Genomic DNA, 26,336 nt, shown 5'->3' on the forward strand with positions numbered 1-26,336 from the left:
TAGAAGAATAGATTATGCAAGTCTCTGCTTTCTCTTGGACATCTGAGAAAACAACAACAGTATCAATGTCTCATGTCTGATCAACCATGATCCCACACGGTACGAAAAAAGAAGTCTACATCGGGCATTCTTAAAGGGCCATACCCCTCTAGAGTACAAACTCCAAACTCCTGCCCCGGAAACCCAACCGACTAAAATTAGTGGCTAGAAAAAGCACCATATGTGAACACCAAATATACACACCGGTCATTTAGCAATTTGCAGAACACACATTTTATATATTATTCCCCAAATGGGGTATGTATATAAATCCATTCAATGTCGCCAGAAAAAAGAAAAAAGATAAAAAAAAGCACATAATAATAGAGCAATACTTGAAAACCAAAACTATTAGAACACATTGTACCTTCGTAATCCACCGGAACCAAAGGAAAAGGGGAAAGAAAATACTAAATAACTCAGAAAGCGAAAACTACAGAGAACATCACCATCCCAAAGCTTGTTTTGGTAGGCCATTGTTTAACACTTAACTTCCTTCAATCCATAAGCAAAGTAGATAAAGGTCGGATCAGTAGCACCTTCCTTGTAGTATGCAAAAACCAAACTGCCATCATCATGCATGCTTTCACCCACAAAACTGCCACAGATATGGGCAAATGAATCAATACAGTTTTCCCAAAAAATAAAAATAAAAATAAAAATAAAAGATAAATTGTGGCGAAGAGACGGGAGCACATACAACTGGAGGTCACTGAGCTTTGAAAGGAGGAACTTGGTCGCTGCCTCAATGTGTTTCTTAAACAAGTCTTGCTGCTCAGGCTCCAATTTGCCTGTCAGATTCTTGATGTACCTCTTCATGTATGTGACAAACTGCTTCTTGTCAAAGGAAGGTTGTTCCTGAAAATATAGCATAAAGCCACTTGTTTGAAATCCAGAGCATGAACATCAATAAGATCATAGCTAGTATAAGCACTCAGCTTTCTCACCTGAAGCCTAAAGGTATCAACAATGTCAACAACCTTCACAACTTGGTCATCAACTCCTTCATCCTCATCTGCACCTTCTGCAGAAGGGTTAGCCCCGATGTCTACATCGACGGCTCCTTGAGCAACCCACTGTTAGACCAAAGATACTAATATTAACCAACGACTATAGAATAAAAAAGCTATATAAAAAGTAAAAAAAATACAAAATAAAAAGAAGAAGAAGAGTTTGAACCTTTCCTTCCACCTCCCACAGCATCCCATTCTCAATTTCCTTGTAAGGGAACGAGTCCGAGAGAAGTTCATCGCCTGAAATTTCATCACAAAAAATCAATTTGTCAGAAAAAAAATGCTATTATAGGTCAAAAATAATTTCCACCCATAATAAAGAAGTCCAGATGCGTTTCACTTTCGACAGTATAACCAAAGGGGAATCTTTTACTCACAAAGGCATCATAAGAAATTCCTAGCACGAATATTAATGAGATAGGAACATTAGCAACCATATTAAAAGAAACTATAGCCATATATACTTCACTATGCACAGCATACCCACCACACACACACACACACACACACAAATAAATATACATAAACAAATACATACATATATATATCACAATGTGCACGATAGTTATGTGAAACCACCAATTCATTTATATCAGGTACATGAAACTGAAAGGCGTTCATAAGTGAAAAGCCAATCCGAGTAAATTATAAGAAAAAAAGAACCCCAAAATACTTGAACTCAATTTTCTGGTTTGTCAGAAGTTTAAATTATAATTTAGAAGCTCAACTAAACTAATCCAACCTATAAATAATACTAGTTTAAATGCACAGAATTCTCTCCAGAATATTAAAAAGATATACCAAAAATACAGTAATAAGGAAAAAAAAAATTAAATATTGCAATTTGTGCCTTCCCAATTGGTTTCTTAACATCTACACAGAGCATCAGTTAATGTATAAGAAAACACCAGCTTTCCCACTCACGATTTAACAACCTAAAACCCCGAATGAGAAAATTACGCAAATCTTTTAGATCCGATTGGTTGAATCTTCAATTAGCTTACACACAGAAAATCTCAGCTTTTCAACGCTTAAAGAGAAACAATCATGCTTTTCAATTCTCTCCGTTCAATAAAACCAAAAACATTTACGTCGACCAAAGCAGCAGAAAAAAATAAAAATATCGTAGGCAACAATTTTAACTCGGAAAAATGTAGTTAGAAACGTATGAAACCCTAGAAACTATTCGAAACAAAAAGATTATAATTAAAGAAATTAAATTAATGAAATTTTCTCTAAAGAAAAGACGGATAGAGAAAAAAAAATTGACCTGAGAGAAGATCCTGGTAAACTAGCATGATTGCAGAGTTTCTTTTCTACGGAATTGAATACGGAAAACTTGATAAAAAAAATTGAAAAAGAAGCAGAGAAGGCAAAAGTGTGTAAGCGTGAGCGCTCGAGGGAGTTTCGGAAGCTTAGAGGCGGTGAATTATTTATAAACAGAGGGGCGATGGAGGAGCGTTTAAAATTACCAAATTAGGTCCAAGGTTTTTTGGGTTCAATTCCTGAGTGCGTAGAAGATGGAACACGATTCTAATTCCTCGGAGCTTCCATCCTCCCCACCCAGACAACCACCGTAGAGACGTGGAGAATGTTGTTTACTATTTATTAAATTATTTTAAAAAATGCTTGTTGCCAGCGATTGCTATAAACGGCATGTAAACGTGACTAACGTGAAAATATTTAATAAAAGAGAGACTGAGGAGAGAGAGACCGAGCTGCTAGAGCTGGTGAGAGAGAAAGACCGAACTGATAAGAGATGAAGAATTTATTTTAAATCTGATGTAGCATGGACGACTGTACGTCAATTGTATCTAACGATTATATATAGAAAAATTGAATTATTTAATGATGTTTCAAATTTTTATTTATATATTATGAAAATGAGTATACGTAACATATGATACATTTATTACCATGATTAATAATTATTTAATAATTGTTCAACCAATGATAATAACTGTGTCATATTTTATAATAAAAATAAAATAATAGTGTGGTGTATGAAATTTTCTTAAATATCTCTTGCACTGCATTTTAACGAGAATTTCAGATTATTTATTTATATACAAGGTTTTGGCAGAATGAAGCAAGGATAAAGGATAATAATAGAATAACAACTATAATATAACTCAATTACAACTTTATATTAAAAAATTATAAACTTTATTTTCCCATATCAGTAGTGAGACTCGAAGCCGTTGAAGAAAAAGAAAAAAAGACAAAGGAAGGGTAGGGGTTGGACATTTTAAGAAAGTGATAGGGGATGAAATGAAATATAAAACTTGAGCGTAATTCTCTGTCGGCTCCGAATATCCATTGCATGTGGTCATATTCCTCATTAAAGCAGCTCATTCGGATAAGAATCAAACTTTGCAACCTTTATCATCGAGAAGGTTATGGATCAGTTTGTGTTATATATATTTATATATATGAAAATTTTATATATCATATTATTATTTCATTTTAATCATGTTAAAGAAGATATGACACGTTTATTATCATTAAATGATCATTTATTACATGTTTCTTTATCATCTAATAGTAATGAATGTATCACATACTATTTAGTATGATCAAAATAAGATGAGAGTGTGGTGTATAGCGTATCACAATGATTATCCTATTTTAATTATATATATAATTAAAAAGTATTTTTGTATATATATATATTTTTTAAAATATTAAAAAATAAACACACTGATCAATATATTATTTTATAAAGATATTTTGTCCTAGATTTCTACATTATTACTGTATTTGAGAAAAGATATATAATTTAAATTAGCTTACATTGTCACAGAAAATCCGTTGTCGTCCAGCGGTTAGGATATCTGGCTTTCACCCAGGAGACCCGGGTTCGATTCCCGGCAACGGAAACTTCTTTTTTCCCCTTTATGTTCGGTGCTTTATGGTGCTACCGGTAAACTTGTGTTATCCTTTCATTTTTGCACAAGTTGATCAGTTTATGACATCTTCATGTCTCCCTAATTTTTCATTCAAAATAATTGCACAAACTTGGGCGCTGTTTAGCAATATATATATATATATATATATATATATATATATATGTTTTATGTCGAAAACCTCTCCAAAGCAGGCCTTCAGAATAAACTTCAGTCCCGTGCACCGTGTATATATATATATATATATAAACCACAAACAAACTTGTTCAACTTCTCCACAGCCACAATCCATTAGAAAATGAGTAGCAACCACAATGATTCCCTAACATTCACATCTTGGAATAAAGTATAAACAGTATAATGCAATGCCATCAAACTGAGGAGAGAACAAATTTGTTATTCACCCAACTTAACTTTATTTGAAGAAGGCCAGCAGCTTCCTCTAATATTTATCTCAATGTTTTTCATTAACGAAAATAAGCTTGCATCCAAAAAACCTTCAAGCCGTTTAACATAGCGGAATGAGTGGAATAAAACACAAAAAAAGAGAGGAAAACAAACACAAAAAAAGGACTCCGGGACTCCCAAGTGGCACAACACTTCTTGGGGAATAATAATTTGTGAAGGAATGAATGTTCCCAGGACAATCAATTCAGAACTACACCTTGAATCTGACTTGTGTGTGTTCCACACTAACAATACTGAACAGGTACTGAATACAGCCCTGCAGTATGCTTTGTTTGAATGCAAAGCCACCGATCATGAATCAAGATTTGGGAAAAGCAAAGCCATCTCCACGTTGAGAGTTTATGGATCTTATAATCCACAATCATTTGGACTGACTTATGACTCATCCGCCGCATGGAGCTCATCCAATGTCGCGATTATTTTCAACTGTCAGAAACTACATTAGTAATATATTTTCAGAAGAGAGCGAGCAGGGCATCAACTTACAGAACAAGAAACAGGTGGCAAGGCTATGTGAAGTATGTTGGCATGTTTTGAATAGTAGAATCCAACATATGATGCAGGAATCGCATGCGTTGTTTCGAGAAGAACATCAACAAATAAAAATTTGATAATCTGGCACCGCATCTCCTACATTCAAGTAGTTGACATCAACTACAATATCCCCAAGGTCATCTGGCCAGCACCAACAGTGTCGTGTTAATTTTGATCCTTCAAAATCATATAAAAGCAACTGATCTAAATATCCAGGAACCTAGTAGTGCAGAAAATATAATGAAAGGCCAGACCTTCATATATTGTCCTTGCATTGCGTACATATTCAGGTATGAGGTCTCTATATATTACTCCTTCTGGGTAGGCATCCAGCACCACCAGGACTCCTGTGGAATTATTTTATGAAAGCCAAATAAAATATACCTGGTGATGGAAGAGAGTCTGCGTGCTTTCTTTGTACTTCAAGAAATTAAACATGCATCTTCCTCAAACATCCAACCCACCCCCCAAGCTAAACATTTAACAACTTTGGATAAGTTGGGAAAGGTACCTGGTGCCACCCAAGCTTTAGACAAATTGCTAGGCAATGGAGCCAGCCAGAGAATATTTCGCAAGTTCATTGAATCATCATATTTCACATTAGACCCTAAATGATAACATTAATATTAGTACAATCTTGCACTGTAAGTGCTAGAATTTCCAAGTCAACTTTCCAAGTCGACTGTCCTATTAAAGTTTGAATATTAAAGGGCTAAAACACATTTTTCACCTCTAACTATAAGGTGTTTTACACTTTGCACTCAAAATTACCAAAACTGACACATTGCACCCTCCAGTTACTGTTGACTATCATATAATACCTGTTGTTAAGATCCAATGGTCAACATTGTGCCACATCACCTGTCTTCCGCCATCTTAACTGTCAGATTTGAACAAAGGGTGCTATTTTCCAGTTGGAATGAAGAAAAACTCGTGACTGGTGTGGAGAGTTTGATGGTGCAATGTATTAGTTTTGGTAGAAAGTGAAAGAGAGAAGTTTAATGTCTTGAACATATTTTTTTTTATAAGTAAAATAACATTTTATTGATGGTAGTAAAGAGGCATAGTCCAAGTACACAGGAGGTATACAAACAGCATACACCTAGTTACAAAATAAAGAGCTAAAAAGTGACACAAGAAAGTCATTTAGGCAAGCTCCATTAAGAACACAAGAAGAGGCCCAAAGAAATAAAGTATGAAAGAAGAAACAAGCCAGGGTAATAAGATGTAGAATCTGAAAGAGACAAATGTAATGAAATGGTATAAAACAACATGTGATGGTGTTATTTAGTAAATATTACCTATTTGACAATAGCCCATATTGTATGGAAAACGTTCTTTATCATATGCTGGGTATTCTTTAGCATGGAACCTGTCAAACATAGAGTTCTAATGTCATTAAGAGCGTCGAGGATAGCATGTGAGCTCGTTCCACCCCTTCGACGAATTCTTTTGCAGCATAATTGGCACTGAACATTATAAGAGTTGTGTGACAAGGATAATAACAACTTACAATATACCAAGTCTTCCAGTATCTATTGCAAGAAAAAGGTGACCGTGAAAGAAATCATAGCGATCAAGGGATATGTCCAACCCTATAGTTGGGCCCCGGGCAACAATGATCTTAAACAAAAATTCCAAATATGAATTTAAATCCTGCCATTTGACAACAAAATATTACAACTCTCTGGAAAAAGGTCATGAAAGATTATTCCTGTGATACAAATAGGACGTATTAAGGCAGCTAAAACATTATTCCTGTGATACAAACCTCGCTTATAAAACGTCTCCCATACGGTGTTCTAGTCAGCTCACATCGGCATTCTTTTGATCTTTCAACATCAGGAACCTATTACATCTAAAAAAATATGTTTTACTCATCAACACTCTATAACAAATTTGAGGTTTAAGCACTCTACAAGACAAACAAAAAGACTATGTCTAACAAATTTCAATGCAAGACACACGAACATTGCCAACATTACTAATAAAATAATGGCAACACTGCATCGCATAAAATTGTAGCATAACAATCTGAAGCCGTGCCCTCTCTCCACATGGCGCTTTTTCAACGAAATTTAAACATCAAATTTATCATATATAATTTACTTGATTTCACGGTCAACACTTCTAACAATCAAAATCAATCTCAGAAATCATAGCATCGCAATTCGTATAAAAGGCATCCAGTCCTATGCAATCACAAAGTTTAGAAAAGGAAATGCAAAAATCTTCAAATTGCACACATTTTAAAACAATCTCAGAAGAAGCAAAAAGATCCCCGTAATTTTCCTATCATGTTCCTATATCACATGGAAAGTTTAGTGCACGCCGGTAAAACGAATACATATAGACCAAATATTTAAGTAAAAATTCCAACAAGTTAGGATATATTTGGCATTGGCCCAATTGAGACTGAACCAAAACCTTAATAAAACAGTAAGCATATTACCAAGTAGACTGCATAGGGAAGTACATACAAGGACATTCATGAAAACAATTAAACAAACAAAAAAATGTCAACTGACAGTGATGATGGCGGGATCTAGGGCGCGATGTATGGCAGCTGGGTCACCACCGGAATCAACAGCAAGCCGAGCCAGCTCAAGAACCGGCTCGGGCGGCCACCAAATGAGCTCATCTTCCTCTCTTTGACTCCTTCCACCAAATTGGATCGAACCCAAGTCTTTTCTCATAGTCAAGCACTTTCTAGAATCCATTTTGGGTTTTGGGGGAGCAAAGGGAACAAGGAATTTAAGGCAAGATTTGAGGTCCTGGGCTATGAGGGGATCGATGGTGGAAGACTGGGACTTGGGCCCGAGCAGAGAAAGCAAGTCTGAAGGGGTGGCTTTGGGTGTGGAAGATGGCGAAGGTGAAAGTGAAGTGGAGGATGGTTTGTGAAAGAATGGCGTCGAGGAAGAAAACGAGGCTGTGAGGGTGAGGGAGAGGGAGAGCGAGAGCGAGAGCAGGGTCAGTCTCATTGAGAGAGAGCATTTGCCCATCCCTCTCTCTCGTATCACCGTTTCCCTCTGCTCGTGCGGAGACCAAAATGCCTAATAAACAGAGAAATGATATTATGCAATTAATTTAGAATAAAGCTACTCTGCCGCTTCAACTATATCGCTCAGTTTTACCGCTTGTTATTATTATTATTATTTTTTATTTAGTAATTATGTAAGTAATTTTAAATGTATTAAAATATTTTTTTATTTTTTTAAAATATTTAAAAGTAATAAAAAAATATGAATAAAAAAAATTATATAAAAAAAATACTAATTTTGCACTGAGGGTCACTAGCTTTACCCATTAATTTATACTACTCACTTTATATATTGATGTGATATCAGTGATTATGTGATATTACGTGACTTATTAAAAATAGAATTGTTTATGTACATTTATTTTTGTATATTCTTTATGTACAAAATTATTTTATACTTTAAAAAAATTGATGCAGTCAATTATATTAATAGTGTTTACAAAGAATATAAAAAAGTATTGCACATAAAATTTTTGTTAAAAATATAAATTCTTTATATATAGAGAATTTAGAATTTAATTTTTTTTTTATATTCTTAGCATCATTTTATTTTGAATATATATTCTTAAAACTTTTTTAATAAATCATATACACTAAGTAAGTTAAGAGACATGATTAGGATAAAAAAAAAAAAAAAAGACACACTAACATTACTCATAAACTTATAACAGAAATGCATAGACAAGAGATTGGGATGCACATTTATTAATTATTTTTTAATAAATAATTATTTAATGGTGATAAATATGTCACATCTTACTTAGTAAGATAAAAGTAGAATGGTAATATAGTGTATAAAATTTTCTATTTCAAAATCATTTATTAGATTTTTAAACCCTTGTGTTTGTAAGATTTTAACTTTTCGCATAACGTATTCTTATGAACTTTATAATTTAATCATTTAGATCATCTCTAGTTAAGTTTTTGTCTGAGCCAATCAGAGGTTGAAACAACTTTAAGAAAATTTTCATTATCGTTAAACAAAATAAAAAAGCTAAAAACTAGTTTTTATAATATTTTGTTATTTTGTTAATCACTAAATTAAAAAAAACTAAAAATAAAAAATAAAATGCCCAAGCCGGCAAAAAAAAAAAAAAAAAAAGCTCAAATCGGACATCCTAGCATTTTTCTAGAAATTAATGAATAAAAAAAATTAAATTGCAAATTTCTTATAATTCAATAATTGGGTTACTTAAAAAGTGAAAATCCACCGAGCAAAATGAATTACACAAAAATAATCCTATAAATTGATGTAACTTTATCTAATTCATTAAATCTATTTTACAATGAAAGTAACTTTATAATCTGACAAACCACATCAGTTTGTAGAATTATTTTTGTGTAATCTATTTGTGGCTAGAATATTTCCCATCTTGGTATCATGTTTAAAAAAAAAAAAAAAAAAAAAGGATGAACATGGGTTCAATCCTGCCTCAAAAGAACTTTTAAGAAAATTTGCTCTCATACTTTCTAAAAACGAGAACGAAATTGTTTCAAGTATAACGAGATCGTGTATTTGAGCCTCAAAAAAAAAAAAAAAAACCTTGATCATATCATAATGTATAAGGTTGTACAGATGATTAATGTAGAACTTAAAAGCCACCCGATTGCAATCAATGCAGAACAGAAATGTAATATATGATGAAGTCCCTGAGCAGCTGAATATTGTTCACAAGGATCAAGCTGCAGACTGCACATGAATTGGCAATCATATCCGGCTAAAGGGTCCATTGCAGCCATACTTCATATTTCCTGCAAAAACAATGTTCTTGAGATCGATCAGTTCCAATGATTACTGTTCCACTCTTTTAGTTATATATGTATATATGTCAACACCTTTCCTCATTCAGGAAGCCTGTTGAAGTAGAGAAATAGCGGATACTCAAATTTCAAATCTTATCAGGACAGTACCATCCAGGACAATCAATTATACAACCTAGATTTTGCACCACAGAGATGGAAATTTTTCTTCCAAAAAAAGGAAAATCCTCTCAGCTGAATGAAATGTCCATGTTCTGCGAATGCATCTTCCACATGTAGCAGTACTCTTAAGTTTATTACCAGTGCCATTTATATTTTCTAGACAATAAATATCAAAGTTAAAGTTACTCACAGTCAGAAGCCACATATCTGCCCAGAGACAAATTAAAGCCCATCTACGACTTTGATGCCAGCACCCTTGTCCCAGTCCTCTGGAGGGGCAACATCTGCCATTATCTTTTCCTGACCACGCCAAAGAATCTGTACCCAGTAATCCAGCATCAGCTCAGGAGACCCAAACAGAGTGACAAGTGAGACAATTTACAGAAACATATATGATAGAACTTACCTTGTCTATGACCCCGAATGCCTTGGCTCTTGCAGAATCCATATAAAATGGTCTTTTCATTTTATCAAACACGGTCTCGACTGACTACAAAAGATGAATTTATTGGATGAGTGAGTTCATTTTTTCCAGTTTTTAATAAATGAATAAAGCTAACTAATGCATCATACTCACATTTCCAGTGTGCTTTGCCAGGAGTTCTACAAGAGTGTCCCTGTTTGTTATTACCTGCAAAAGCAATTAGCACGCTATGATAATTTCTGAAAATGTGAATTAAGGGGGAGGACTCCAATGGGAAAGCTCAAAAACTAAGATTCCGCATAATCAGTTAATTCCTTATCATGGTAAACAATAATGGTCGCAACAGGCTCAAACTCCAAGCTGCAATCGCATGATCATGGTCTTCATGAAGATTCCCTTTGTCTCTTCTAAATGGGGTATAAAGGAAATCAAATGACAAGATGCTAGCCCAGGTACTACATTGGAATGTATTTGGATAATAAAGGACAGAGGAACAAACTGACCCATGCATCTTGGAAACTTTGTTCCCCAATTATATAGAAAGTTAGAGAACACAGGAGTTTGTAACTACCTCTTTTGCACGGATTAGAACATCACTTGCGGGCATCAACCCAGATGATGGGACACGAGGTTGTTGGATCATGGCTGAAAAAGAATTCAAGCGGACACTTGATACGACATTGAAAAGAAGAAAGGATGGAAGCATTGAAAGACCACATCACAAATTAAAAAGGCCAACTACATCGTACCCTTGGCATGCGGCATCATAAACCGTTTACCCTTAGATCCAGCTGCAAGTAGCAGACAAGCCTGACCTATAGCGGCTCCAACAGCGACTGTATGTATCTGTGTAACAAGCAACGGTTATATAACAGGAAGAAAAAAACTATAAACTTGAAACTATTAAAATCACACTTCATAGTCTAACAATGAAAAAAGTAAAAACATCATGTAAACATTTCAGACATCCAGAAAATACTTATAATCCATCTACTTTGTGTTAAATACAAAACTCCTTTACAGCCTAAAAGGGGTACATTAGAGGGGTGACATTTATAGACATGGGACTCGTTTAGGTTACTTTTATGAAAGAAGCAGCTCATCCCACCACTGCTATCACCTATACATTGCTTCCATCTCATCACCACCACCACCACATCAATTTAATTGCCATGGCTACCAGAAACCAACACAGAACTACCACCTATAGTCCTGCCGGAATGCCACCATTCCCACAGCCAACCCAACCTATACTGTGGTTGCCACTTTACAAATTGCCAAGTAACATCACCATCAACGCCACATCATGCTACGACAATCACAATCACCAGCTTACTGCATAAGAAGGAAAAATAGGAGAAATTTGAAAAGAAGCTCACCTCATTCTTTAACTGCATCATTGCATCATAGATTGCAAAACCCTCTGTCTCCATCCCAACCTGAAAGATAAGCAGTTTAACTTGATTAGATTAATGGATTGAAAGCATTAAGAAGAAAATGCCTAGGAAAAATTTACAAATACACAACACAGCACAAAATTCCAATTGGCTACGTCTTGGGTTTAGGATTTATGTAACCCTCAAGGCTGGCTTTTCCTTTGTACAAGATATTCCTCCTCTGATTGGCTTAGAGGTATCTACTTAGGTCCCATCTTGCCATTCCTGACTCTAGGGTTTCATGACAGTTCCAAATTGAGACAACCCAAATGGTCATATATTGCTTTTGATAATAATACATAATTTTTTATCACATTTGTCACATTTTTTCTCTAATCACAAAAAACAGATTGGTTATCCAAACTCACCCTACCTTAAAGTGACAAAACCATATTGCAAGCAAGACAGCTTCACACGGACCGGGTTTCAAACGATTTTTATTTTTTTTATAAGTGAGGGTTTCAAACATATTAGACAAGATTAATTAAAATACTGCAACACAATGCCTAATCTATAGCAAATAAAAATTAAACATACCACATTTCATCTGTGTTACATGGTAGAATTTAGTGTGAAACTTACTGTTTCACCATCATCACGAGTAGTTCCTGTAGAATTTATATAAAGGTATATTGGTTCTTTGGGATCCATCCATTGAAGGTACATCAATTCTGCAACGATAAGCTCCGTCACAGCTGGCACCAACTGATAGATACAGATAGTTAAATTGTTGCATGAATTGCAAAAGAGACTGGAAAAATAAAGTTTCTTTATACATAAAAATAAGACTAGAAAAATAAAGTTAATGTGAACCATTAACAGCATATAAGCGAATAGCATGGTGTAACGCCCCCAATGGAAGACCCAAGCCACATGGCCTATACTCCAAAAAGACTAGTCAATGATACAATTGGAGCTCCATTGGAATCTTATAAAGTGCAAGAACTTCTTATTCCCAAGCAATATGGGATCCCATACACCACCTACCCTTATCCATATCATATGAGATATCAAATGTGGATAGCAAGAGAGACTGGAGGAATAAAGTTGATGTGATGCGACTAGATGGAACTAAAACAATTCTGAAGTTAAAGTTAACGTGAAGTGCCTTTAATGGCTTTCATGGATTAAACAAAACAATTCTGAAGTGACTATATGGAACTAAAAAAGAATAAAATTCACCATAAAAACACCATATTTCTGAAGTACACAAAAGAACATAGAAGATATCTGTGAAGAATTTATTCCATAATAAATTTAACAGGTGTTAATATGAGTGTTCCATCTGTCTACCGCTCCAAAAGAGGCTCGCCCCGGACTTTAACACCGAATAACATTTTTTATGTTAATAATGTGATAAACCTCATGTCCCCTCACCTCACCCCAATACAAACCAGCTTGCCCAACAAACAAATTGAGTGGTGGCTACTTGATGGTGGCAGGAATTTCTTTTTTTCAATAAATGGTATATTCAAGCACTTACAGGCATGCCAATGTAAACAATCCTCCCGTGAAGAAGCAGAGAAGGCAAGTCCGGTGGAGGTCTTCTGGGCCTATGCTCATTGTAGGAAACTGATCTTTCCACCTAATTCAATCAGATGATATCATTCCAACAAATAAGCAAAACTACAAATCAAAACAAAAGAAAAAGCACTCAACAACAAATTAGAACGCAGATAAACTTTAAAACTTGGCTCAATCAACACTATGCATGAAAATTAAACTAGAGCAACGTTTGCACCCGTATAACTTGAGGGACCATATTGGGGGATAAATTGATAATGTTCAGAATTCGCATAAGTCTTCGTACAATTTTCATTCAAATGATATTTTTGTTTTGCCAAAATCTATTCAAGGTAAGTTCTTATTCAAAATTTATTTTTTAGTGGAACTTATTTTTATCCATATAATGTATTTCCCACCCCACACAACCACCCCCTCCCCCCCGCCGGGCCCCCACCCCCAATACACCCCGAGAGACGAACATTCTAGAGATATCATAAATTTTCTACTTCAAAGTTTTCCAATTGAAGCAAACCAGAAAATCCATATGGGAGCTTTTTTTCAGAAACAATGCGTCACCATAATGGAATCAGATAAACCCGATAAAATACTCAACAATTCAATCATTTCAAAGCAAATATATACAATCTAAACCAAAATATAACGACCTGCAAGCATACACGTATATACACGCAAGATATAGAAGTATAGAGAAGAGAGAGAGAGAGAGAGAGAGAACGAGCATACTTGTGCAGGAGTAGCCATGAGCTGGGGAGAATCAAACAAGTCCAAGTAAGGAGGAGTGTCAGAGTTCACGGGCCGGTTTAGAAACGTTTCGGGCGAGGTAGCAGCCACCGAAGCGAGCTTCGAAAGAAACGGGTCCTTAGGGTTTATTGGGGGAATGGGGACTTTGCCTTTGTTTTGAGCATTTACAGCAAAAGGGGTCCTTAAATATCTTCGTCTAAAGGACTGTGAAGAAGTCGAAGCTGATGGGAGCGGAGAGGCCATGGGAAAGTGAAGAGTACTGGCCATAAGTTTCGGCTTTTGGGTGTGTGTTACAGTCTTGTTGTGTGGTGAAAATCAAAGAAAATGTTGGTGTTCTGCCTCGAGAAGCAAGAAGAAGCTGGTGATGGAGATTTAGCGGGTGGAGTAGTGAGGCGGGTGGGTCGGGTCATCGATGATTCCATTGGGCCAGTTTAACATAGTTATGGGTTGGATGTGCGGGCCCTATGAACCTCAGGCTTGTTGATCACTTGGAGAATCCAACTCTCCAGCCCAGCCCAACTATAGTCATTCCGCTAGATACATCACATGCCCCAATAGATGAGAAAAAGAGAATATTATCCTGCTGGGCTCTTTTTCCAGATAAAATCCTCTTTTGAACGGGTCAGCCCTCCATCTTTATTCTGTTTATTTCTAATTTCTTAATATTTATAAAAAGATTTTTTAAATATAAATTTATAAATTGATATAATTTAATATAAAATATTAATCAATTTTATAATAAAAAATATTGAATAATTTAACGTAACATATCAAATCATATTAATTTATAATTTTTTTGTAAGGATTGTTTTTATAAATCAAAGTATTTCTCTACTTAAGTAAATTTAATTATTCGTATTATATTTTTAATATTTTTTCAAAGAACAAATAGATAAATCTTATGTATGTTATATTATAAAAGTTAATATATAAAATAAAAAAAAATAAATTTTAGTGATATATTTTAAATGATGGGATAAACGATAAAGGAACCTAAATGCTTATTAATTATTTATATTATGTTTTTTAAGTTTTGGAATTTAATTTAATTTTCTTAATATTTTTTGATGATGTGGTACGTAAAACAAAATGTGACATTTCACTATTTCACAAAGTTCATAGAGTCAGAGATCTTTTGAAAATTTCCCTAAAATAAATTTGAAATTTGGAGACTCGAAGAAGTCCAAATTCTGGAAACAGTAATTTCCCTAAAATAAATGCCAAAATTTATTTTATAACAACAAAGCAATTTAAAGCCGAAGCGTATTCCTCAGTATCCTGATTCCTCACCAAAGAACTGTTTCTGACAAATAGCCATGCTGGTCTCAGAGGCAGATGATGTACACAGTCCCAGCCCTTTCTACATACTCGAATTCAATTAAGAAGGCTCTCTTTTGTCCATTTTGACACCTTTCCTGCTAAATTAAGAGCTTCTTGTTATTGTGAAGAAATAACTATCATCTTTGATCTTCTTGATGTGATACTGCATTTGCATTTTCTGATTAGTTGTTAAGAGCCTTTTATTGGTAATTGGGCCCTGTAGAATTCTGTTTTTTTTTTTTTTTTTTTACATCTTCATCTTGCATTTTCTCAAAATGAAGTTATATTATTTTAGTCTATTGATCACTTCTTATTGCAGGTCGGGGCGTCCGTGACTAAATTGGACCGCCATGTGCCTCCAATCATCAAGCAAGCTTCTTCCCAGGCCTTCTCAGCTGCTCAAAGCGCCCCAGAGGTAGCTCGAGCTGTTGCCTCTAAAGTTAAGCGTGCTGGGGTGGTGGACACCGCTTCAGGTATTGCCAAATCTGTTTTAACCAAGTGCGAGCCAACTGCTAAAGATCTATACTCCAAGTATGAACCAAAAGCAGAGCAGTGCGCGGTGTTAGCTTGGCGCAAGCTCAATCAGCTGCCCCTCTTTCCCCAAGTGGCTCAAGTTGTTGTCCCAACCGCAGCTTATTGTACGGAGAAGTACAACCAAACAGTGCGCAACACTGCAGAGAAGGGTTACAGGGTTTCGCCTTACCTACCCTTGGTCTCTACAGAAAGGATTGCCGAGGTTTTCAGGGGCGCTAGTGCTGAACCAGAGCCTTTGCTTACCAATGGAAATCAAATCTCAAAATAATAATAATATTAAAAAATAATATTCTAATAATATTTTATCATCTCAACTCAACTCAACTCAACTCAATTTACTTCAACATCCAAACACAACCTAGTCTCATGTCAAAATCTGTATGGCATCATTGTTAGAGATAATGGACAACAAGACAAAAGTAAAAATCTCTATCATCATCGATGGCATTATTGTTAGAGATAATAATGGATGGCATCAAAGGTTCAAGAGTCAAAGTCAATATCAACATCTTGTTTCTCTTGTCAGAATTGTCTCCATACAAACTCATATCGAGAGTCTGTGAGATTTGTTTCTAAGCCAACCCCTCTCATCACTCCCGAGAGTATACCATAAGAGTAAATTAGTTTCAGATCATAGATAAGTTAACATTGATTGAGATAGTTTATAAATAGTAATATAAAAATTGAATTATTTATTATATTTTATGTAGAAATTTAAAAAAGTTAAATTATTTATTATATTTTACGTGTGAATTTAAAAAAATTATAATGATGAGATAAAATGAATTGAGCTAGGTTGAGATGAGTTACGGATACAAACGAAATCTACATATAATCTTTAAATAGAGACGGTTCATACAAGCTCATATAATTATATTTAAAAAAAAATTAAAATTATAATAATATTATTCTTAAAATGATATATTTTTTCTTTTTACTCTCATTTATTAATGAGACTGCACACGCAATCTCTCACTCAAGACTGTAAATAAAATTTCTCATACCACAAAGTATTCGATGGGTGTAACAGAGCAACTGATAATGCTAATTCACATCATCTACAGAGGAAAGAGCAGAAGCAAACATCTTCGAGATGGCTAGATGAACATGACTCTCTTTACTTACTAAAAATTTATCTTAAAAGAGTAATATTACGTGCAGTTATGGAATTAGTAAGCGTCGTACAGTCGCTTTTAAAAAAATAATATACAAAAAGTCATACCTAGTTAGAGAATGTGTCCCATTTTTTTCAAAAGAAATATTAGGTCTATACAAATTTTACATAAGAAAATTTACACACGAACATAACTTAATATTATACGTCAGATTTATTTTATAATAAAAATAACTTTATAATCTAACAGATTATATTAACCCATGTCAATGTGCAAACTTTATTGAGTAAGATTTTTTTAGACCAAGTATGTCTATTTTTTCGAAGGGATTATTCAAGGTTATGCTATGATTGTACAAATCATTTTTCTCATATAATTTGCCTAGCTTATTATTTTTTCTATTTGAAAGTTAGTGCGAAAGACAACCTTCGCATCACTAATATAACATAAATTAGTTTCAAGAGACGTTTAAAAATATAAATTTTGAAATATTTCTAATTTGATGTACACTTAGTATTGATCCACAAGACATCCACGCCAACTTGTAAATAAAATTTTTCATCATGCTTCACCAAATAAATAAATAAATAATTAGCTAGCTTATACAAATGAGCTCTTCTATGTACAAATGTATTCGCAGACTAATATGTGTATCAATATTGATGCGAACTATTTTATCAAATGTTCATTTTCAAATCCATACTGTTTCATTAAATCTACATTGTCACCTTAATATTAGTGTGCGTATTAGTGCACAAATCCACTTAGAACCAAAATTTTCCTATACAAAGAGATAAGGTTTAACCTTCTTTTTTTTATTTATTTTTTTTAAGTCGTTTCATGCGTTTCACTTTCATTCGGCTACATCAGTACGTACTTTTTATCCTCTTGACTATTTTCTATCAACATCTTGCTTTTTTATTTTTATTTTAATTGAGCTTTCTCTTGGAATTTGGAAAGGTAGAAAATAATGTAAACCAACAACCTTCACTTCAAAGGATATAATTTCTTTTTCTTTTGAGACCATAAAGATATCAATATGAAAAATAGTAGTTGAACCGATAAAAGTGACTAATAGAGTTTTTATTTATTTGAATTTTTTAATTTTTTTTATTTAATAATTAAGAAAGTGAATATTAATAAATTGATTTTTTAAAAAATATTTAAAATTGAGTAAAAATGATTAAAAGAAAAAAAAATACATTTGCACTTATCGGTACACTTCCTTCAATTAAATATCGGTCTCAATAGCACTGTCCATTATATATAGTCTCGAGTCAAAATCTCTATGGCATCATTGTTAGAGATAATGGACAACAAGACTCATCAAAATCTCTATCATCATCGATGGCATTATTGTTAGAGATAATAATGGCATCAAAGACTCAATCAATATCAACATCTTGTTTCTCTTGTTAGTATTGTCTGCATACAAACTCATATCTAAAGTTTGTGAGATTTGTTTCTAAGCCAACCCCTCTCATCACTCACGAGAGTATACCAAAAAGTATTCGATGGTGGGTAACAGAGAAGTTGGCAATGCTGATTCACACCATCTACAGAGGAAAAAGCAGAAGCAAACATCTTCAAAGATGGCCAGATGAACATGACTCTCTTTACGTACCAAAAGTTTATTTTAAAAAAATAATAATACGTATAATTATAAAGTGTACAAACGACATATAATCGTTTTAAAAAATAATAAAATTTATTATTAAAAAATTAATTTTTTTTATGTAATTTCTATATTTATTTATTTTTTTCTAAATAATTAAGCGACGCTTTGGCACTTACAATTACAATATAACTGCAACTATCATTTGTCATTTTAAAATGAATCACAAGCAAAATGTTAGCTGTTTCAAATCCAATCTGCTGCTCTGCGATTTTTCTGGTCAATAACGTAAAAAATAGGGACTTTTATGCTTGGCAACAACTTTTCAAGCCAAGGAATTCTTCCGAGTTTATGGAAACTTCAGATGCAAATGATAATGGACTTTTTTTTATTGGGGGGAGGGGGGTGTCGAAACAGTCGACTGCAGGCTCATGGGGCACTACCGATACCAAAGGTGATCGAAGGGACTGCGATGATGAATCAGATGATTCGGTAATATCTTCAAAGCTGGAAAAAAACATAGTAGACGACAAGAAACCAAGGTCGAAGGGTTGCAGTCTCGTACCATCTTCAACACATGCAATCCCGAAAAGAGAACAACAAAAAGATCGAAAAATCCTTAATTACACCGTCCAACTACGCATAAAAAACATCATGTCATCACAAACCTAAACAAGCGAAAACCACACCATCAATGGGCTGCCACAGTAGATTCAGCACTAGCACCCCTGAAAACCTCGGCAATCCTTTCTGTAGGGACCAAGGGCAGGTAAGACGAAACCCTGTAACCCTTCTCTGCAGTGTTACGCACTGTTTGGTTGTACTTCTCTGTACAATAAGCTGCGGTTGGGACAACAACTTGAGCCACTTGGGGGAAGAGGGGCAGCTGATTGAGCTTGCGCCAAGCTAACACCGCGCACTGCTCTGCTTTTGGTTCATACTTGGAGTATAGATCTTTAGCAGTTGGCTCGCACTTGGTTAAAACAGATTTGGCAATACCTGAAGCGGTGTCCACCACCCCAGCACGCTTAACTTCGGAGGCAACAGCTCGAGCTACCTCTGGGGCGCTTTGAGCAGCTGAGAAGGCCTGGGAAGAAGCTTGCTTGATGATTGGAGGCACATGGCGGTCCAATTCAGTCACAGACGCCCCGACCTGCAATGAGAAGGGATCAATAGACTAAAATAATATAACTTCATTTTGAGAAAATGCAAGATGAAGATGTAAAAAAAAAAAGAAATCTCCAGGGCCCAATTACCAATAAAAGGCTCTTAACAACTAATCAGTATCACATCAAGAAGATCAAAGATGATAGTTATTTCTTCACCATACCAAGAAGCCCTTAATTTAGCAGGAAAGATGTCAAAATGGACAAAAGAGAGGCTTCTTAATAGAATTCGAGTATGTAGAATGGGCTGGGACTGTGTACATCATCTGCCTCTGAGACCAGCATGGCTATTTCAGCACTCTGGACTTTTAGATGGCCAAATATAGGAGATAAGAACAGCCAACAAGTCACAAAGAGATCTCACAAAATAAAGTTCACAATCTGATATGACTTGTTGTAGTAGATCAGATTGTAAAACTCTTTTTAATGTGAAGAATATCTAGTGTTTCACATCTAACCACATTATGAATTTTGTTTTTGTGATATCTCTTGGTGAACTTATCACTTCTCTTGTGAAACATGCTAAAATAGAAAAGATGTTACTGATCAGTCACAAGAAACGCCACCCTCAAAAGCCAAAACCATCCCAACAATTTCAAAGTTTCCTACTTCCAATCCCGAACTGAATTTTCTACTAAACTCAAAATTACCGGATAATAAGTAACTGGATAGCAAACCCGACGAGTTTATATAAATCTATGGTGAGAATATTGTGATTCATTGAAATCAAAAGCACGAGCAGGAGCACTCACCTTGCGGTCCACGTACAAGAGGACCTCAATAGGAACGTCGTGGAACATGTCGTAGACAGGTCCAACGACGCTTTTGACGGTGCCCTCAACAGTCTCAACCCCGGGCTTCAGAGGACCCGCCTTGTCCTTTGCGTAACAGTAGAGGTTCGAGAAGCACATCATGGCGTGAATTGTTGCCACCTGCACAAACTCCAGGTACTTCAGCTGCCTCTGCTCCCCATCATCCTCCTCCTTTCTCTTCCACCACAAAAATCAACCCCCCACCAAAAAAAGAAAACCAAGTCAGCCTCTTTGCGTAAAATCTAAAAATCATAACTTGTTCGTTAATTGAAGCATAGAAACTCGATTGAAAACAAAATCAGAAACGCAATTGCACGATTCGAAAACTAAAAGCAAAAAAAGACAAAAGAATACTTATGTTCGAATGAGAACTTTCGTACCTTCTCAGCCTGCGATCTCAAATCTTCCATGATCGAGCAACTAAGAAAAAAAAATATACGAGTGAATAAGAGAAAGAGAGAGATGACTAGGTTAACGTTTGCCGGTATAGGAGGGATGAGGTTTATATAAGAAGAGGAAAGAAATCTGGCAATAAGTGGCACGAATCTCGTTGTGAACGAACGAACCTGCGTTCACAGCGCGGTGAAGTTATTTGGTGAGGACTGAGGAATCAGGATACTGAGGAATGCGGTTCGGCTTTAAATTGCTTTGATATTAAATATTAAAATTTAATTGAAGTAAATAAATTTTGGCATTTATTTTAGGGAAATTACCGTTTCTAGAATTTGGACTTCTTCGAGTGTTCCAAATTTCAAACTGTTTTGGGTTAGGTGTCTATTTGAAATTGAATTTTGATGCTCATTTTTATTTATTTATAAAAAAATTTTAAAATTTTTTTTTAAATTTATTGAATTTTTTTACTCATCATCTATATATCACACATTTGATAAGAAAAAAAACTTTACTTACCACATCATCAAAAGATATTAAGAAAATTAAATTCCAAAACTTAAAAAAAAAAGAAGATAAAATTATCAGAATATTCTCAAGTATGTTATGATAATATTCATTTTCGATAATTCATAAAGGAGTTTGAATTATTTAGCAGTTAGCAGATTCAACTTTCACCCCTCAATGTGAAGCATAGTGAAGCATATTGTATAGAGAAATGATATATACAAGTCTCAAATGTATAAATTTCACGTAAATCCCTTATAAAAAAAAAGTGAGCATTACTATGAAAAATTTGCAAAAAACTACTTTTTCTTGATGGGACTTATATTTTTAGAAAGGGAAAACCTGTAGACCGGTCAAGCTGTTATTCCTCAATAAACAACCCTCCAATAGTTAGGCGCCATATGCATTTTATTTTACTTGGTTTGAGTTTGCCTACACCATATGAGATTCCATACAGTCGTCCCTCACTTCTTCGTCTTCCCCTCCATACATTCCATCCCATTCCCAAACGATCTCGACCACTCATCTCGGAGGGAACTCGACCCCACACTCATCTCGTCGGCAACTGGACCCCTCGACGGAGCTCGACCCAGACGGTGGCATGAAGGAAAATCAATTTCTAGATCTAATTGGAGACCCCTTTTTCTCACTTGATCCTCATCACACTTCAACAGCGTTGTCCCATTTCAATAGACCACCCCAACCAATAGCGCCAACAACATGCCGCACGTCGTCGACTTCACAGTGCCGCCAATAAGGCCTTTGGTTCCCCCTCTCTCTCTCTCGATTTATTCTATTTTCATCTCTCATCCCGAATCTCTCTCATCGAATACGGAGTACCAAATTCAGGGGTTGAAGATGAAGTGCCGAAAGCAGAGGAGGAAGCTTGAGCTCTAAACATTGTTGATGTTGTTTGGATAGTGTAAAGATGAGAAATTGGAAAATTATGGGATCTCCTTAAACAGAGGGCACCATAGAAAGGGCATTAAACTAGATTTTCAAAGAATCCAGAAAGTTCTTGATCAGAGAACATTTTTTTAATTTTTATTTTTAGCTTCCGACAAGTATGTGAAAATCTCTATATATTTCTTCTTATGTTCGTTCAAGAATTCAACTTTTTGAATGTTATTTTATGTTTTTTCTTTTGCCTCTGATTGCTGTTTATGAAAATATTAAGGAAAAAAAATTCTATTTCAGCTTCTGTGACTTAGATTTTCCCGTAGTTTATGTATTTTATTTGGTGTTTGGATATAATCATTTTGTTTGGTTGCTGAGAAACTGGAGGAACACAGGAATTTGCTAGTCTCGTAATTCTTTTGCAGGTCTGATAAAGTATGAATATTGGGTCTGCTAAGTTAAGGCCTCTCCATCTCTCTCAGTTTCATGTCTCTTTTCCTCTCTCAGTCCGCTCGGCACCTCACGCCCAACTGCTCCTCACCATTCCATTTTTGTCGTTTGGGATGAGCTGTGAATCTGAGAGGGAGATGGAGTGAATTGATAAATTCTCAATAGTTGGGCAATGTTGTGTTAGATAGATTCTTTAAGTGTAAATCTGCTGCTTGGTTGTAAGTGTTAATATAAACTGGTGAGGAAGAAAGAGGTGAACAGATTGGAAGCATAAGAAAATGCCATGCACAGAAAGTGTTTGGTAAAAGTTCTAAGAAGAAAAATTATGCTCAAAACGACGGCCTTAAGGTGGTGAACTGGTGGCGGCAGATGCTGGTGGTAGTACTTTGCTTGGCGACGCATGCGGGCTTAAGATGAAGACTTCAAGTAGTGCGTAGATGAAGTGAAATGTTTTGCAATTCAATCCGGTGTGCATGAGTCTAGCCTCATTATGGTGTAATTTTTGATGTGGCGACCTCCTATTGGAGGGTTGCTTTTCTTTGAAAAACAGATGGACCGCTTAGCAGCGGCTCTGTTTTACAAAAACTTATACATTTAAACTTGTACCTAATATTACTCTATTCTATGACATGGAACGTCAACACGACAAGCATTCTTCGCAATTACTATATACTTCTTCTACAAAGATTCGATTGTCAACTTTCACCCCTCGAACAGTCGAACGTCAAGCCAGTATATCCTATTACGTAGAACGTAAGCACGACGAGCATCCTAAAGTTTTGTACAACAAGGAATTTAAACAAATATATGGTAGCATTCACACCAAAGTAATGCAGAGTTACAAACACTGAAATTGTTAACAAGCGGTTTCATAACAAGCAGTTCTCTCACTGGCCAAACAAATAATTGTAAAAATCATCGCACTTACAATTATACCATTATCTCAAGGGTTTTAATCCGGAAAAGGAGAATATGTATCCCGTTTTAACCGAAGAGAACCTAAAAAACTCATTCAATATATAAAGGATATTTACAGCTTTGAAGTGTTCAACTTTCGCATATTCATTCTAAAAAAGTTGAATAAATTTCAACAAAAAATTATTTTTTTCAGAGAAATATTTTAGTTACAAATAGATTATACAAAAGTAATTTCATAAACTGAAGTAGTTTCATGTGATTTGTCTGATTGTACAGTTATTTTTATTATAAAGTAAATATAACAGATCACATGAAACTACGTCAATTTGTGATAAACTGAAATAATTTCATATGATTTGTCTGATTGTACAATTATTTTTATTGTAAAATAAATTTAACGGATCACAAGAAACTACGCTAATTTATAAAATTACTTTTATGTAATCTTTTTGTGACCAAAGCAATCCTTTTTTTTAATGATAACTCTCACTTCTTGAAAACTGCACACTACATACCTATGTATAGTATTACCATTTCCCAAAAGCAAATTGAGTTTTATTATATACAGTCATTTTTATATATTTTTTACGCGTGATTGGCCAAAATAATAATTTCATATTAAAAAAAAAAACTGATGCAGATAATTATATTAGTGGAGTGCATAAAGAGTACACAAAAATAACTACACATAAAATTTTTACACCAAAATTAGGATTTTAAAAACTGAGAAACTCATGTTTCGTCTACTTTGAAGTTTTCATTTTCAGTCATTATATATAAGTGGTGTTCTTTTGCTGCATCTTCGTGACCATTTGTACATCTGTGCATTCCCCATACTGAAATGGGGTGTCACTGTGACAATTTTAAACCCGTGTGCTTGGTTTTATCCCTTCCATCAACAAGGCCATGAAAATCCGACTTCAAAACATCCCCTCCTCTTGAAAAATCTATCAGCTAATTAAGGAAACCTAAGGATAACTATTTGAAGAAATATGAACACCACACGAACGAATCAAACAAACACCCCAATAACATATATTTTCTTTTCCTGAATTTCATCCGATGCAAGAACAGTTAAAAAAGGGAAGGAATGATACATGAATTCCTTGATGACAAGTGCAACCATCTCCAGCAGATTCCTTCTATTATGTTACTTGGCTTCCAGCGAGATTGGACCGAATCTCGAGATACAGAGAATTTTGGAGTAAGCAAGTTCATCACGTAAAAGAAAAAGAATATGCAGAGCGGAACGCGTGGTGCTGCTTTCAGGCTTGGATCCAAGACAGAGCTGGGAGATGATGGATGGCGATAAAGATGATTTACTTTATATGATAAGTTAAAAGTAAAGTCATAGATTCAGGTCATTTCATATCGTTAAAAGTAAAGTAATTGATTGAAATTATATTTAATTTAATTTATAATAAAAATAATTTTACAACCTAATATATATAATAAAATTATTATAATTATTTAAAAAATAAAAATGATTTATAACATCTCATTAGACCACTATTTTGATTAACTTTCTTCATATTTTACATGAAAATTCCTCCTCATTTATTCCTCTTATTTTGTCCTCTTGACGTGACTTATTAAAAAAAACTTAAACATATATATATATATATATATATATATATATTCAAAATAAAATAGTACTAACAAACACAAAAAAATGAAGATTAAAATCTTGAATTCCCTCTATCATTTCATGTTTGTTTTTTTAATTTTTCTAATAAACCATATTGCATCACAATGTGGTGTCACGTTAAGGAGTAAAGTGAGTTGTATAAATTATGAGCATTATAACATTGCCCATTTTACATTTAATTATATTTTACAATATCCATTGGGATGCTTTTAGTATATATTTGAGATTACAATGGAAAATATAACTTATAATTATAGGACTTATAACTTATAACTTAGTAATAAATTTAACTATTAAAAAGTTATTTATTATTTGATAACTATATATTTAAAACACTTTCAAATAAGTTATCTTTATTTAGAAACAAATTAAAAAAGTATTTTTTGATGTAGAAATGACAATTATTTGAATTTTTAAAAATTATGATTATATCCTTAAAAGTTAGAAAACTGTAATTATCTGAAAGTTGTATGAATATTTTCATACATTGATAGTCTTTTTAAAATTCAAATTACGTTCTGTATCATCCAAAAAAGCATCACACTTTTTAATAGAAAAAAATGATGTTTTTCCTCAAACGTACTTTTTAATTATTTGAGATTAAAAGTGTTTTAATATTTAACACCAAAACAATATAATTTTTCTATTAAAGAACTTTTAAAGCTATTTAAGTACTTTTTAATACTCATACAGTAACCCCAAACAGACTCTTAGGTGTCTATTTTTAAAAGATCTCTTAGACCTCATTTGAATGTTGAGATTATATGAGATAAGAAATTTATGAATAGTAGTGAAATGATTTAAATTAAACTGTTTTATTTGATTTTGAGAAATGAAGGATAAAAAGTTGAATACAATTATTTATGAAGTCAAATATTGTTATAATATATATTTTTTTAAGAGAAAATCTATT

At 34.2% G+C, this 26,336-nt stretch overlaps 5 protein-coding genes and 1 non-coding gene across 7 annotated transcripts; 2 read left to right on the forward strand and 4 right to left on the reverse strand.

Annotated features, from left to right (window-relative positions):
• Positions 1-249: 249 nt before the first annotated feature.
• On the reverse strand, positions 250-2,625 carry LOC109006848 (translationally-controlled tumor protein homolog). Its single transcript, XM_018986260.2, has 5 exons — positions 2,323-2,625; positions 1,219-1,292; positions 987-1,115; positions 740-897; positions 250-637 (listed from the first exon to the last, which is right to left on the reverse strand). Exons 1-5 carry the CDS (start codon positions 2,348-2,350, stop codon positions 520-522), a joined length of 507 nt encoding a protein of 168 aa, XP_018841805.1. The 5' UTR covers positions 2,351-2,625; the 3' UTR covers positions 250-519.
• Positions 2,626-3,859: 1,234 nt separating this feature from the next.
• Positions 3,860-3,931, forward strand: TRNAE-UUC. The gene has a single exon. It is a non-coding gene; the product is annotated as a tRNA-Glu (tRNA).
• Positions 3,932-4,334: 403 nt separating this feature from the next.
• On the reverse strand, positions 4,335-8,024 carry LOC109006849. Of its 2 annotated transcripts, none has more exons than XM_018986261.2 (7): positions 7,489-8,024; positions 6,732-6,809; positions 6,474-6,616; positions 6,262-6,332; positions 5,472-5,567; positions 5,215-5,307; positions 4,335-5,101 (listed from the first exon to the last, which is right to left on the reverse strand). In XM_018986261.2, the coding sequence occupies exons 1-7, from the start codon at positions 7,960-7,962 to the stop codon at positions 5,019-5,021; spliced, it is 1,038 nt and encodes a 345-aa protein (XP_018841806.1). In that variant the 5' UTR covers positions 7,963-8,024; the 3' UTR covers positions 4,335-5,018. The 2 variants fall into 2 exon arrangements, 1 of the variants encoding a protein (XP_018841806.1); XR_004802222.1 differs by having other exon boundaries at positions 4,336-5,101; positions 6,732-6,818; positions 7,489-7,988.
• Positions 8,025-9,594: 1,570 nt separating this feature from the next.
• On the reverse strand, positions 9,595-14,388 carry LOC109006850 (ATP-dependent Clp protease proteolytic subunit-related protein 3, chloroplastic). The gene is made up of 10 exons (XM_018986263.2): positions 14,034-14,388; positions 13,267-13,368; positions 12,366-12,488; positions 11,727-11,786; positions 11,097-11,193; positions 10,919-10,992; positions 10,501-10,554; positions 10,330-10,413; positions 10,114-10,241; positions 9,595-9,752 (listed from the first exon to the last, which is right to left on the reverse strand). Exons 1-9 carry the CDS (start codon positions 14,316-14,318, stop codon positions 10,146-10,148), a joined length of 975 nt encoding a protein of 324 aa, XP_018841808.1. The 5' UTR covers positions 14,319-14,388; the 3' UTR covers positions 9,595-9,752; positions 10,114-10,145.
• LOC109006755 (REF/SRPP-like protein At3g05500) lies at positions 14,376-16,173 on the forward strand. The gene is made up of 2 exons (XM_018986130.1): positions 14,376-14,447; positions 15,667-16,173. Exons 1-2 carry the CDS (start codon positions 14,376-14,378, stop codon positions 16,171-16,173), a joined length of 579 nt encoding a protein of 192 aa, XP_018841675.1.
• Positions 16,174-19,103: 2,930 nt separating this feature from the next.
• On the reverse strand, positions 19,104-21,248 carry LOC109006851 (stress-related protein-like). The gene is made up of 3 exons (XM_035693115.1): positions 20,994-21,248; positions 20,554-20,790; positions 19,104-19,788 (listed from the first exon to the last, which is right to left on the reverse strand). The coding sequence occupies exons 1-3, from the start codon at positions 21,021-21,023 to the stop codon at positions 19,327-19,329; spliced, it is 729 nt and encodes a 242-aa protein (XP_035549008.1). The 5' UTR covers positions 21,024-21,248; the 3' UTR covers positions 19,104-19,326.
• Between the last annotated feature and the right edge of the window lie 5,088 nt (positions 21,249-26,336).

This window comes from Juglans regia, chromosome 8 (genome assembly GCF_001411555.2).
Source record: "Juglans regia cultivar Chandler chromosome 8, Walnut 2.0, whole genome shotgun sequence".
NCBI classification, from domain to species: Eukaryota; Viridiplantae; Streptophyta; class Magnoliopsida; order Fagales; family Juglandaceae; genus Juglans; species Juglans regia.

Excerpts from the sequence above, each read along its gene's own strand:
- LOC109006848 (XM_018986260.2), bottom strand. The coding sequence starts at position 2,350 with ATGCTAGTTTACCAGGATCTTCTCTCAG. Across the intron at positions 1,116-1,218 it reads TGTGGGAGGTGGAAGGAAAG|TGGGTTGCTCAAGGAGCCGT; the intron begins GTTCAAACTCTT and ends TTGGTCTAACAG. Across the intron at positions 638-739 it reads AAGCTCAGTGACCTCCAGTT|TTTTGTGGGTGAAAGCATGC; the intron begins GTATGTGCTCCC and ends TATCTGTGGCAG.
- LOC109006849 (XM_018986261.2), bottom strand. The coding sequence starts at position 7,962 with ATGGGCAAATGCTCTCTCTCAATGAGACTGACCCTGCTCTCGCTCTCG. Across the intron at positions 6,333-6,473 it reads ACTGGAAGACTTGGTATATT|GTTCCATGCTAAAGAATACC; the intron begins GTAAGTTGTTAT and ends TATGTTTGACAG. Across the intron at positions 5,568-6,261 it reads TATGGGCTATTGTCAAATAG|GGTCTAATGTGAAATATGAT; the intron begins GTAATATTTACT and ends GTTATCATTTAG.
- LOC109006850 (XM_018986263.2), bottom strand. The coding sequence starts at position 14,318 with ATGGCCAGTACTCTTCACTTTCCCATGGCCTCTCCGCTCCCATCAGCT. Across the intron at positions 12,489-13,266 it reads TTGTTTACATTGGCATGCCT|TTGGTGCCAGCTGTGACGGA; the intron begins GTAAGTGCTTGA and ends TGTATCTATCAG. Across the intron at positions 10,993-11,096 it reads TATGATGCCGCATGCCAAGG|CCATGATCCAACAACCTCGT; the intron begins GTACGATGTAGT and ends ATTCTTTTTCAG.
- LOC109006755 (XM_018986130.1), top strand. The coding sequence starts at position 14,376 with ATGTTGGTGTTCTGCCTCGAGAAGCAAGAAGAAGCTGGTGATGGAGAT. Across the intron at positions 14,448-15,666 it reads CGGGTGGAGTAGTGAGGCGG|TCTATTGATCACTTCTTATT; the intron begins GTGGGTCGGGTC and ends ATATTATTTTAG.
- LOC109006851 (XM_035693115.1), bottom strand. The coding sequence starts at position 21,023 with ATGGAAGATTTGAGATCGCAGGCTGAGAAG. Across the intron at positions 20,791-20,993 it reads TGAGATCGCAGGCTGAGAAG|AGAAAGGAGGAGGATGATGG; the intron begins GTACGAAAGTTC and ends TTGTGGTGGAAG. Across the intron at positions 19,789-20,553 it reads TCTTGTACGTGGACCGCAAG|GTCGGGGCGTCTGTGACTGA; the intron begins GTGAGTGCTCCT and ends TTCTCATTGCAG.